Source organism: Protomyctophum bolini (assembly GCF_963924005.1).
Source record: "Protomyctophum bolini genome assembly, chromosome: 8".
Taxonomy (NCBI): domain Eukaryota; kingdom Metazoa; phylum Chordata; class Actinopteri; order Myctophiformes; family Myctophidae; genus Protomyctophum; species Protomyctophum bolini.
This window is the reverse complement of record NC_137869.1, coordinates 8,953,600-8,967,208: the sequence shown is the minus strand read 5'-3', so window position 1 is coordinate 8,967,208 and position 13,609 is coordinate 8,953,600. Positions and strand designations below refer to the sequence as shown.

Genomic DNA, 13,609 nt, shown 5'->3' with positions numbered 1-13,609 from the left:
CGGAACTTACTCTGCCGGGACTGAGAGGTAGATCAATGTGGTGCGTGGAAGGACTATAGGCTCGGTGGGTTGCCTCCTGTCCGGGCCCCTCCTACGTCTCACCAGGTCCACTCCTACGTCTCACCAGGTCCACTCCTACGTCTCACCAGGTCCACTCCTGCTCTCACCAGGTCCACTCCTACGTCTCACCAGGTCCCCTCCTACGTCTCACCAGGTCCACTCCTACGTCTCACCAGGTCCACTCCTACGTCTCACCAGGTCCCCTCCTACGTCTCACCAGGTCCCCTCCTACGTCTCACCAGGTCCACTCCTACGTCTCACCAGGTCCACTCCTACGTCTCACCAGGTCCACTCCTACGTCTCACCAGGTCCACTCCTACGTCTCACCAGGTCCACTCCTACGTCTCACCAGGTCCACTCCTACGTCTCACCAGGTCCACTCCTACGTCTCACCAGGTCCACTCCTACGTCTCACCAGGTCCACTCCTACGTCTCACCAGGTCCACTCCTACTGTACGTCTCACCAGGTCCACTCCTACTGTACGTCTCACCAGGTCCACTCCTACGTCTCACCAGGTCCACTCCTACGTCTCACCAGGTCCACTCCTACGTCTCACCAGGTCCCCTCCTACGTCTCACCAGGTCCACTCCTGCGTCTCACCAGGTCCACTCCTACGTCTCACCAGGTCCACTCCTGCTCTCACCAGGCCCAGGCCCTGTGCGTTGCACCAGACTCCCAGCACCTGCAGGCACTTTATTCAGGAATGGTGTATTCTCGAGCCGCAACGGTCGAGAGACCATGAAGGCCACACAATCTATTGCTCCGGATACTCTGCCGGGACTGAGAGGTAGATCAATGGAAGGACTACAGGCTCTGTGGGCTGACTGACTCACAATATTTACTTAAGATTCCTGGCTATCTTGTTTTTTGGGTTTTTTTACCAACTTGGGGGTCGTTCTTAAAGCTCACAGACGCAGACGTAAACAGTCTGAGACCACATGGAGGATATAATAATATAATCCCCAAAGTGTGAAAATGGACACAAATACGGGTCCATTTTTACACTCTCAACAGAGGACGTTGCTGCACGTGCAGAGGAATGTGTGTGTGAGTACGTGTGTGTGCGCGTGCGTGTGCGTGCGTGCGTGCGTGCGTGCGTGCGTGCGTGCGTGCCAGCATGCGGGCCATGAGATAATCTCATCTTTCATAGAGCCGTACTGGCAGGATGGTGTACTTGTATTGTCTAGAAGGAAGCACATGGACACACACACACAGATGCATGCATGCACGCACGCACGCACACGCAAGCGCACGTGCGCACGCACACACATACACACACACACACACACACACACACGTCTGGGTGTTATCGTCATAGACAATACAGAGGAACAGGACAAAGACAGGAGAGAGTGTTTGTCCTGAGGGTTAGCCAACACTATCACACACACACACACACACACACACAAACACACACACACACACACACACACACACACACACACAAACATGCACGCGCGCGCACACATGACCTCATAGTTAATCTAATGGCAGTGGAGTACTTTGCACTTTGCTATATCATCAGCCTTGCTTTATATAAGATAAATGTAACGGAACGTGACTTCATTATCATTTTAAATATATGCGTAATTATTGTTGCTTGCCTGTGAAACTATAATTCCAGCTAAACCCTGACCAATTAACATATGTTCAATTAACATCTGTTCAATTAACTCTGGGAGAGATAAATGAACACAAACATTTATATACGCTGCGTTTTGAGCTTGTGGATCTGCTATACTTTTCATGCTTTTATGTGTGACGCTGTTATGGTGTGATCAAAGTAAGGCGTTCATTTACAAAAACAACACAACAAACTAAACGGCTTAACGAGGAGGATCTTACTGTGCAGCATATAACTATAACGACTATATGAGTGGTTCTCAAAGTGGGGGTCCAGGCACCCTCAGGGTCATAAATGGACCCTTACAGGTCTAAACTCTGATGGAACCAAATGGATACGGTACCTTATGGGTCCATTTGGTTCTATCTGTGCACTCTCATAGTCGGGGGTCCTTCAGCGTTAGGCCAGGGTAGGTCGTTGCACCTCCACAAAAGTATGACTATTATTATAACTTTTTTCTTTATTTTTCACATGCTCAACCACGTGCTAAAGGGCTCAAAAGAGTGCATAAGTGATATAGGAGAGGCCAAACGTTTCAGTCGTCAGGTCAAGTGTGCCGTAGGCCTATCGTAGGCCTATTGTAGGCCTATCGTAGGCCTATCGTAGGACTATCGTAGGCCTAAATATCGCTTGCAAGTTCTTGAAATGTAAAAGTGTGTGTTCGCTCCAAATGAACAACAAGGATTTGTTCTACTGTTCAGCAGAATTATAACCAACATCTAAATCTTCTCTCTAAGCACCCCGACGGCCGGCGCTGGAGAGGACTGTGGGTTGGGGGGGGTGTGTGTGTGTGTGTGTGTGTGGGGGGGGGGGGGTTAGAGGGGGGGGGGGTAGCAGGGGTCACGAACAAAAAAGACTGAGAGCATGAAATATGAGGCTGCGCTGAGAACAGAGGAGAAGACCTGGGAGAAGGAGGGGGGGCGGTGGGGGGTGAGGGAAGTTTTCAGCGCTGGGGGGAAGGGAGGGGGAGGGGGAGGGGAGGGGAGGGGGAGGGGGGTTGTAGGGTAGAGGGGTGGGGGGGGGTGTTAGGGGACGACGGCAACAACAAAAAAAATCCTCCCAACACACAGTAGACTGGAGGGAGGGGCCGGGTGCTGCAAATCACTCCCCTGAGACACCAGAGAGAGAGAGAGAGAGAGAGAGAGAGAGAGAGAGAGAGAGAGGGCAGGGCTTGTGTGTGTGTGTGTGTGTGTGTGTTCAGAGCTGCTTGTCTTGTTGTTGCGTGCCTGCCTCTTGGAGGAGTCCTCCTGCCAGTCAGTCAGTCAGTCAGTCAGTCAGCTAGTCAGTCAGTCAGTCAGTCAGTGAGCAGACCATTCAAACACACTATGGAGTAAAGCTGGACAGACAACTTTAAAACCTGGAGACAACTGTAGACAGAGAAGGACACCCAAGAGAGAGAGAGAGACAGAGAGAGAGTAGCACTGGGTAAAGTGCTCCCAGGAGTTGCCCACACTGACAGGTATAGGAATGACTCTCTGTGTGTGTGTGTGTGTGTGTGTGTGTGTGTGTGTGTGTGTGTGTGTGTGTGTGTGTGTGTGTGTGTGTGTGCGTGTGTGTGTGTGCATATCAAATGTTGTACTGTATTACTTTACAGTAGTTAAAAGCAAGAGGAAACTGGCAATTAACTTGTTTATGAGTTGCGGTTGCGGTTAATCTACTGTTACCCTCTCTCTCTCTCTCTCTCTCTCGATCCCTCTCTCACTGTATGTGTGCATGTGAGTGTGAGTGTGTGAGTGTGTGTGTGTGTGTGAGTGTGGGTGCGTGTGTGCGAATGCGCGTGCGTGCGCATGTCTCAATACCTCACTTTGGTTGGCTTGTTTACTGCAACATCATGTACCATTATTACGTTCAGGGACATTTGAGCAACAAGTACAGTAACAGTAGCCATCCCCACAGCGCTGGGTGGAGCCGTGTGGTTACTCACTGTTCAGCGCTCAGCGCCAAAAGAGTCCAAACACAGTCCTAAAAGTCATGATGACATGCAGGGAGACATCGTAGGTTGATAATCAGATACTGTACATGCTGTATAGGTCAGTGGTTCCCAAACCTTTTCGTGTCAAGGACCCCCAAATCAACATTTATTATAGACCACGGACCCCCCATTTGAAAACATAATGCCAGTTTCACACGTATTATGCTACTACGGACCCCCGATGTAATGGCATTTCTATCTCATGGTACCCCAATTTATATTGTAAAACCACTGTTAATTTAACTCTGAGAGTGTACAAATGGAACCCCTATAGGGAACCAAGTATACCCCTATAGGGAACCAATGATGTACAGTAGGTAGGTTGATAATCAGATAATACTGTATGTGGTGTACATGGTCCTCTATAACTTCTTCCATGTCAAGGACCGATCAGCCTTTGTGTTTGGAAAATGTTTCCAAAAAAGTCACTGGTTAGAATAAAGTGTTCGTTACACACGCACCATGACTATACGTCCTACCGGGGAAACTCCCGTCCCGTGTCAGGCAATGTATCAAGAAGCGGCCTGCTCACTCCTCATGCATTGAAGGAAGCATGAGATCATGCGGTTCGGGGCTCTCCCCAGGCTGGCAGAGGACGAGTGTATAGCGGCCAGGATTACATGCTTAGGTAATAATTGGCACCGGGTGAAAAATGGGTTAAAAAAAAAATCATGGGATAAAAATGTTGGCGTGGGGAGCCCCTGGAATCTTAAGGTCCTCGGAGCCCACTTGTTGTGTCTGTGTGTGTGTGTGTGTGTCTGTGCGTGCGCGTGCGGGTGTGTGTGTAAGTGTGTGCGTGCGTGCGTGCGTGCGTGTGTGGGTGTGCATGGGGTTATGTTAGCCAGTTTGTTGTGTTTCCTTGCCAAGGCCAGGCCATGTGATTGGAGGACTCGGTGACCTGCTGCCGGAGGTGCTGCAGGAGATCAAGCCATGCTATGCTCACTGACTGAGAGAACAAACACATGCCTGTCACAATCGTTACATCATCGGCTAATCGCAATTACTTGAGATAATCGCAATTATTTTCTCATAATCGTCGTAATCGTTGCCATGTTGAAAGATTCTCGGTTATATAGGATTCTACAGGTCAAGATCAGATTCTAAAAATGTCCATACATCCTGACAGTATTCTGAAAAAGCTATGTTTCTGTCAGTCGTTCTTCGATTTTTCAAAAATAGCAGATCTACAAGCTCGTAGCACGCCACCGAGTGACTGTCTGTACTAGGCCGGGCGTTCATTTTCGAAAGAACACAAAAAGTTAGAATAGTATGGAGATAGGAGGTTTCTGCCCGACAGCAAACTACAGTATATATTTTTTCACTTAATTGCCCTACTCCGACTGTCTAGTGACTGTCCAGCCACTTCACTGACATGACTGCTTCGTGGTCAGTGTATGTACAGTACACTGATGGCAAATTATTCATAACAAGAGCGGTGCCCGGCTGTAGAGCACCGAGTCGGTAACGATGGAGATTGTAGATCCATGCCCCACCCCCACCCGGTTATGCGATGACCCGTTGTACCCGTGTCAGAGTACCCGTTCCACCTCATCTGTCTGTGTCCCTTTTATGCCCATATATGGAGATTTCCGTATCTGTCTCTCTGTGTCCCTTTATTCCTATATATGGAGTTCTGTGTCAGACATGCCCAGGGCAGGGGACCCTGTCCAGAGCCCGGGCAGAGGCCTTTTGTGGCGGTTCTGGACAACCCGTGGGTCAGACCGACTCGACACCCTCACACTCCCTGTGGGGGTGTGGAACGTGTGTGTCAAAGTTGAAGTCAGTGGGGAGAACGGTTCTCCAGTTACGTCACGTGCATTACAGACGTACCCACGTACAGCCAGAGAGACAGACAGACAGACGTACAGACATACAGACGTACAGACGTACAGACGTACAGAGAGACCTTTATAGATAGATAACACTTGGCTTTTGGACTGACATATATGGAAACGTGTGTCTGTACTGCGTACAAGTCTACACCTAATGTTGGAGAAACAGACACAGCTAGAGTGACAGCTACTGCTGTGCTGTAGGACTTGATAACTGCACAATTAATATGTCATGCACATAAAAGTCACTGTCGCACACAAACACACACACACACACACACACGCACACACCTACACAGTGAGCAACGCAGCGGGACGCCTCTCTCTCTCTCTCTCTCTCTCTCTCTCTCTCACACACAATGGCTGTTTCTCTACAGAGGTCATGTGACAGTTGTTCCCATTGTTCCCTGCTGGCCAGGGGTGGCTTTGCTAATGCACGGCTCAGTGTGTGTGCATGCGTGCGCGTACACACACACACACACACACACACACACACACACACACACACACACGTATGTGTGTGACTGTGTGTGTGTACTTGTGAGAGTTCAGTATCCCATTATCCATCCAATTAAGTATTGTAGAATTTGAGACAACAATATTGTCCCTGCTCCTCAGAACATAAACAGTTGTCAAATAATTTACAGTTCCATGCTGTGTGAGTTTAAACCTCATGCTAGACGTGATCTCCGACGCAGCTGGGTTAATGTTTAGTATGATTTATTATGAGGAACTACAGTATGTGTGGGTGCACTGCTATGTCCATTATATGTTCTGTTTCGAGGGGTGACCATGTTGCCATGTTGTGTGTTGTCTTGTTTTGTCGTTTGTGTGCGTTTGTGTGTTTTGTTCCAAACTTGATATGCTCTTTTTGTAACCGTCAGTGTCACTTCCGTTAGTGTAGGACTATACAATTAATTGTTTTATATACTACCACACTATTTAGCATGTAGTGGTCATATGACATGTATATGTAAACATTATTTATTATCTTCTTTGTTATGTTCTGTATGGGTTTGTCACATACACCTACATATTGTGTTTATGTTGTTTGATTTACTGTATACCCTGTAATCTTGAATAAACACAACTGTGAAAAAGGGGGGGGGGTACGTAAAAGGTTGTTTTGTGGTTAAAAGGTTAAAAAGATTTTTAGAGTTGTATTATGCTTTCTTTACAATTAGGAAAATAGTCAAGTTGCGGTTGAGGATTAAGTATTTAGAGGTTAGGGGTTAGGGGTTATGCCTGTTTTGTACTTAGTTTCATGCTTAGCTCTACAGGCTTATCGTTAAAGAAATGACAAAACAGCCTTCATGTAATCACCATTCACCACCCTAACATGTCCTCAGAAGTACAGTAATACAAACGTGTGTGTGTGTGTGTGTGTGTGTGTGTGTGTGTGTGTGTGTGTGTGTGTGTGTGTGTGTGTGTGTGTGTGTGCGTGCGTGTGTGTGCGTGTGTTTGTGTGCGCGCGCGCGCATGTGTGTGTGTGTGTGCGTGCGTGTGTGTGCGTGTGCGACACACACGTGCCAGGAAAGGCAGTTTTAACTCGCAAGAGGAAACCCCTCAATCCCCAGCATGCTGCTGTATGTTTTTGTCATTTCAATCAGTGTGTGTGTGTGTGTGTGTGTGTGTGTGTGTGTGTGTGTGTGTGTGTGTGTGTGTGTGTGTGTGTGTGTGTGCGTGCATGTGCGTGCGTGTGTGATGAGAGACCTGTGCTGCAGAATGTGACAGAAGTACAGTGTACAATGTTTGTAGTTCAAACAAGGGAAACATTGTAGCACATTTGCTCATAATTAATACTGTATGTAAACGTACAGTATGTACCGGTGTATATATATATATATATATATATGAATTGGGTCATGTGAGCATGTCAGTTTGTTCTGCTTCACGTACGTTCCACTCCGACACCTGCACACCAACTCCAATGCAAGTCTCCTGAATGCTGCGTTATATAGCTGATCATGTTAACAGGTGTTGAACGTTACATCACTGCAGGGACAAGGAGGGCTCTTTATAACACACGCACACACATGCACACGCGCACACAAATGCACACGCACACACATGCACACACGCGCCCACACGCCCTCTCTCCCAGTCTATTGTCTTGTAAGCACAGCTGAATTCCTTCAAATGACCAGTCACTTCATTCAGCAGAACTAGAGTCTTTGAGTCTGGCTGATGTGTTCTATTGGTTTATGTTCCGTCAGAAACGTTAGAAACCATTCAGGGTCAATCAGGAGTATAGGAACTTCAGACTTATGAACACTTTTTGTCTACATGACAAAAAAAAAACTTTTTGATGATGACCCCCATTTTGACCTGAGGCTGAGATCAGATTCTAAAAATGTCTTCCACATCCACGACAGTTTTCTGAAAAAGCTATGTTTCTATGTCAGTCGTTCTCCGATGTCTCCCTTTTGACTGATTCCTGTCCATTCAAACTCTAGACGGGCACGCCCCAAAGTTACCTGGTCCCTCATCAAACCCTGTACACTCAAGACACTGCCCCCGCTGCATGCCACCCTTAGATCTCTATATATGGAGCTGACCTGTTATGACATTCCATTATGTTGATCTGACATCATCAAACCCTGTATACACTCAAGACACCCTCCATATACAGAATTCATTCCATAATGTTGATCTGACCCTCCCGTGCCAAAGCGTCAGCGCTCGCCCGGCAGTCTGCCATCACTCAGGCGGATGCGTCTAAGCTGCCTCGCCCTTTAGGGGCGAGGTCGCTTCTCACCCTCAGGGTGAGAAGATATGTTTTACTGCACTGAGCCACACGACACCAATGTCACCTATCTCACTTGTAACGTGACAACAAACCATTCTGAATATTACACCCAATAAATCATTCATATATAGACGAGACGAGGAGAGAGATGCCACGCAGGGAGAGTCACAGAGACGGGGAAGACGTTCTAGGAAGGAAGCGGGGGGAAAAGAAAATAGAGAAAGAGATTTGTTTTATTGCCACTAATCTCATGTAATGATCTGCCTCCAGGCACCGTGTTTATGCCTTCATTTCCTCTTCCTGTTAATCTTCACTTGTTCCCACCCAGGGTCTGCTCTGATTGTGTGTGTGTGTGTGTGTGTGTGTGTGTGTGTGTGTGTGTGTGTGTGTGTGTGTGTGTGTGTGTGTGTGTGTGTGCTCGTGTACATGTTCCCAACCTCCAACATCTTCATCTCTTATTGTTGACAAAACAGAGCTTTGTCTTTAGAATATTATGTCTCGTATCTCCCTCTGACTGGTGTGTGCACGTGTGCGTGTGCATGTGCGTGCGTGTGCGTACGTACGTGCGTGCGTGCGTGCGTGCGTGCGTGCGTGCGTGCGTGTGGGGGTGCCTAAGGTTTCCGTCAGGCAGAAACCTCGTATCTCCATATTTCAACTTTGAATCATATATTTCTTTGTAAATGAATGCCCTATACACTTCACGAGAGTGAATATAGCAGATCTACAAACCCACAACGCATAGCGGTGTGACGCGCTGGAAGTTTGTATATCAGTAATTTTTTTATGTCTTACAAATCAAAAGGAGGAATGGATTTGGACATACTAGGTTTTCGTCCGACAGAAAGCCACGACATGCCTGTTGGGTGAATGACGCAAGGGGGGGAGGGGCACTGGTGGGCAGCTGGATGGACAAACAACACTACCACACAGAGAGAGAGGACCAAAGGTAGAGAGACAAAGGACAGACAGACAGAGAGAGAGAGAGAGAGAGAGAGAGAGAGAGAGAGAGAGAGCCATTGTTATTGAGAGAGAGGTGGAGGGACAAAGAAAAGAAAGAACATGTAAAAGTGAAGAGTGGGTGACATCGTGATGGAGAGATGGAGGGAAGGGGAGGAGAGGGGGGGCAGGGGGGGGGCACGGGAGACTGAAAGAGGAAGAGATGGATGGATGGGCCGAGGGAAAGAGAGTCAAAGAGAGTCAAAGGAACGGAGTTGGATTGAAAGAGAGCGAGGCAGAGATAGATCAATAATGTGAAAGAAACTGAGAGAGAGAGAGAGAGAGAGAGAGGAAAAGTTGGAGGGAGAGAACAGAAAATGTGTGCGTGCGTGCGTGGCGAGTGAATGAGTGACAGAGAGAGAGAGAGAGAGAGAGAGAGAGAGAGAGAGAGAGAGAGAGCGTGCATGTGTGAAATCAAGAAGGCAGTTGATATCCAGCCATCTGATGGCATTAGTAAAGGAAACACTTTTAAGCCTTTGAGTGCTTTGAACGCACCCCCAGGTCCTATACACCCTAACCTAAACATACCACGCCCCCTTCCTGCACTTAAAGCTTCAATCCATAAGTCTGAGGTCCTCTCCCGATGTCAGACTACAGAACTACAATAAAGATGGCGACACATCTAATAGTGACCAATCCGTGACGCGCCTTTGACGTTGTCAAACACTTACTGACTGGGGTTGAAACGTCTCAATGGAAGAGTTTATGGAGACTTGACTACCGTAGTCTCCAATCACTGCAGATGTGCTGGTTATTATACAACTCAAATAATGTTTTATTCATTACAATAAGTCCTGGATAGCAGCTTTAACTATGCCATCAGAGCCACTATAACCTTAAATCACATGAACTGATTGACAATCAAATCCTTGCCTAAACGTAACCATACTAATTGACATGCACCAACTGCAAGCTATAACCATGATTTCCCCTCAACCAATCATATACAGTAGACTATATCAGTGGTTTCCAAACTGCTTTGGGTGGAGGGTCCCCAGATGGCAGATGATTAGCTCTCACTCAACAATAAACAAACCAGCGTACATACAGGGTATCTGTATAAAGTTTCAATTGAATTACTTTTAAGACATTTTTAATGCCAAATTGACAGACATTGTTAAAATACTCGAACTACAAACGCCTCGCAATGTGATATTTATCACATTGGAACGTGAAAAGAGGAGTTAACGGGCAATTATGGGCACTGTATTTTCCCCGTAAACCTCAAGTTTAGCAGCATATACAGTTAATATACGGTAATATACAGGTGTGATGGTACATATACAGTTAATATACGGTAATATACAGGTGTGATGGTAGGCTACAGTACAATTCGAGAGTTTACCGGAGTTTGTTGGAAAGTTTAACGGGAGTTTCCTGTAATATACACATCCGTATAACCATGCTTTTTGCGCAGTGAAACCGAGTCAAACATGGGGGGGTTCCCCAGTAGAAATATGATTCTTTTTGGGGGGAATGTTAACCCTTGGAGTACGTCACTGATATTTGCTCATCGCTGTACCAGCAAAGGAATGTTGTCTGCTGCATATACTTTTAAAGGACCTGTTTTAGGTACAGGGGTTTTGTTCACGGTTAGAACTATAATGATAAAGACACAGAACGTACTGCAGTGATGCCTTTATGTTGCGCAGCGCTACTGTATATATAAGAGCAAATGACAAGTTAAATTCCTTGTATGCGTGCGGGTATGTGTGTGTGTGTGTGTGTGTGTGTGTGGGCCGGGTATGCATGTGTGTGTGTGTGTGTGTGTGTGTGTGTCAGTGAGAGTCAACCCATTCTTCTCAACAGGGGGTTGATCAGCTGCTTACCATTCTCAAAGGGTTGGCAGATGGTGTGGCCACACACACACACACACACACACACACACACACACACACACACACACACACACACACACACACACACACACACACACACACACACACACACACACACACACACACACACACACACACACACACACACACACACACACCCCCCCCCCCCCTGGGGAACTTATAATAGCTACTATACCACTAGTTCTTTCCCCTGACCACGGGAGAATCCCCACTTTGACCCAACATGCTTCTGCAGCACTGTGTTTACTGGAATCCATTTTTAAAGGGTGTGTGTGTGGGCACTTTGGTCAGCTCAGTGTGTGTGCGTGTGTGTGTGTGTGTGTGTGTGTGTGTGTGTGCGTGTGCGTGTGCGTGTGTGTGTGTGTGTGCGTGCGTGCGTCAGGTGGTCTGGCGAGCTGTAGCACTGCTTCAGCTCCTGGAAATGACCTAGACGTGTTTTTGTCCCCATGTGCGCGGCAGCAGCGCGGCCACAAGTGGATGAGTGTGTGGTGAAGTTAGCAGAGCATCAGGAAGCAGGACAACAGCATGATGATGATGATGATGTGTTAGAACTGACCAGCATAGCTTCTTCATGACTTCTATAATGGACATAACGAATTATGCACACTTCATTTCATTGACACAGTGATATATGTAAGACAATTATTATTATTATAAGGATATAAGATCTCAACCTCTCTCCATCTGTCTCCTGTCTAGAGTTGAGGATGATGGCAGAGGGGCGTTTTGCCAGTCTGCCCCGCTCTCTACACGCACACCACACCCTGGGGGGTGGCAGCGGTACCCACCATGGGATGGGCAACAACCCCTCCCTCGGTACCCCCAGCAGCACCAACTACTCCTCCAGAGGCCTCCAGGCCAGCCTGGCCTCCTCCATGGACCTCATCAGCTCCAGAAATGGGTGAGTTAGCGCTAGGGATGTCAAACTCAAATACACAGTGGGCCAAAATAAAGAAATTGGTACACCTGACAGGGGGGAGTTTCCCTGGTTGGACGTAGCGCGTGGAAGGAACACGTTATTCCAACCAGTTCCTTTCCCCTCCATCAGGCGCCCCGGCTGGCCAGGGGGAGGCAGTTTAGAGATTTACTTATTTCTGCGTCTTTCTCTTTCTTTGTGTTTTCAAGGTCAGGTCCAGGTTCCAGCCTATCAGACGCTCCGGCTGCATCCTACCAGCCTGTCTCCATTCACGGGACCTTACCGCGACGCAGAAGAGGCGTGGCCAACGCTAACCCCGCCCCCGTACCCCACTACACCTGGGACCCGAGAGCCAATCAGATGTCTCAGTCGACTGCAGCTCGCCACAACAACCCACCGGTAGCTCCTGGACATGTCCGTCTGCCCGTGTCTTCTCCACTGGTTCACAACAATGGCTCCGACAACTTCCCTAATTACAGGTAAACAGACGCAACGGCATAGGCTATACAGTGAACCAGGGGTGACCACACTTTTATTTACTTGAGAGCTACTTTCAAAACGACCGGGTCAACAAGATCTACCCAGCAAAAAAAAAAAATATTATCCCATTGCTGAAAATAGTTTAAAAATGTACTTGAGGGGGCTTTGGATTAGCGGCGCTGACATTACATATAAGACAAATGGAATGGGAAATAGAGGGGGGAAATGGAAATGGTAGTTTATTTTGGTATTTATTTGATATATTACTTTTTAATGCTACTGATGGTTGTATACGCAACAATTTGAAAACAAAGTATTGCATTGTGTGTTTGAGCTGATGGGCCCTTTTTTATGTCTGTAAGAGCCACGAAATGGTTTGGTTATGTTGACTATACATTTGGTCAATGAAATGAGTAGGCTGTCACTGGTGTTGATGTGGATGATTGACGGGCATAGGGGCGGACCCAAGGTTACCTTTAACATCACCTGTTCACCCATGCTGTGGACACAGAGAGAGAGGGGGTGTGTGGGACGCCATACCTTTTGTTGACCGCTTTATTTCATTTACTTTATTTACTTTGTAGCTGTGGTCGTTTTTCTTTACGTTTGAGCACCATTATGAGTCATCTACATTGCTTTAATAAAACCCTTAAAATGCATCATTTGGATCCAGCGAATTCCTTTTGTTTGCGGCGGAGCGCGTCTGACAACATGGCCCATCCCATCGCCTCTCAGCGACTTTAAGTTTAATTTTCATGTCGCTATTACAATGTCAATCAATCAACTACTATTACTACACCAACCGATAAATACACGGGGTAGTCACTAGTGTACAGGCTCATTCAAACAGCCAAAGCTAGTACAGTAAGTGTAACTGTATCTCATTGCAAAGTGTAAATAAAAATCAAGACACGGGTCATAGCAGTGCGATCGCGACACAACAACAGTAATTACATTCTCTCTGTCCGTCTCTCTCTCAGACAGATACAACAGTACTGCAGACAAATCTGCAGTGAAGAAGGTTGTCCCCAACGTGTGTTTACAGTACCAACGATATGTGTCACATAATGTGACGTGACATGTTGAACCTACTTTAACCATGGTGACCCTATTTTGGGCA

General features: G+C 47.2%; 1 protein-coding gene across 1 annotated transcript in view; it reads left to right on the top strand.

The window, feature by feature from the left end:
• The first annotated feature begins 3,015 nt into the window (after window positions 1–3,015).
• bcar3 (BCAR3 adaptor protein, NSP family member) overlaps window positions 3,016–13,609 on the top strand; it is a 53,838-nt gene continuing 43,244 nt past the window's right edge. Inside the window, exons 1-3 of the mRNA XM_080769544.1 lie at window positions 3,016–3,144; window positions 11,793–11,994; window positions 12,219–12,488. Of these exons, the coding sequence (XP_080625670.1) occupies window positions 11,801–11,994; window positions 12,219–12,488 (464 nt within the window). The 5' untranslated portion in view covers window positions 3,016–3,144; window positions 11,793–11,800. The remainder of the gene's footprint in view (window positions 3,145–11,792; window positions 11,995–12,218; window positions 12,489–13,609) is intronic.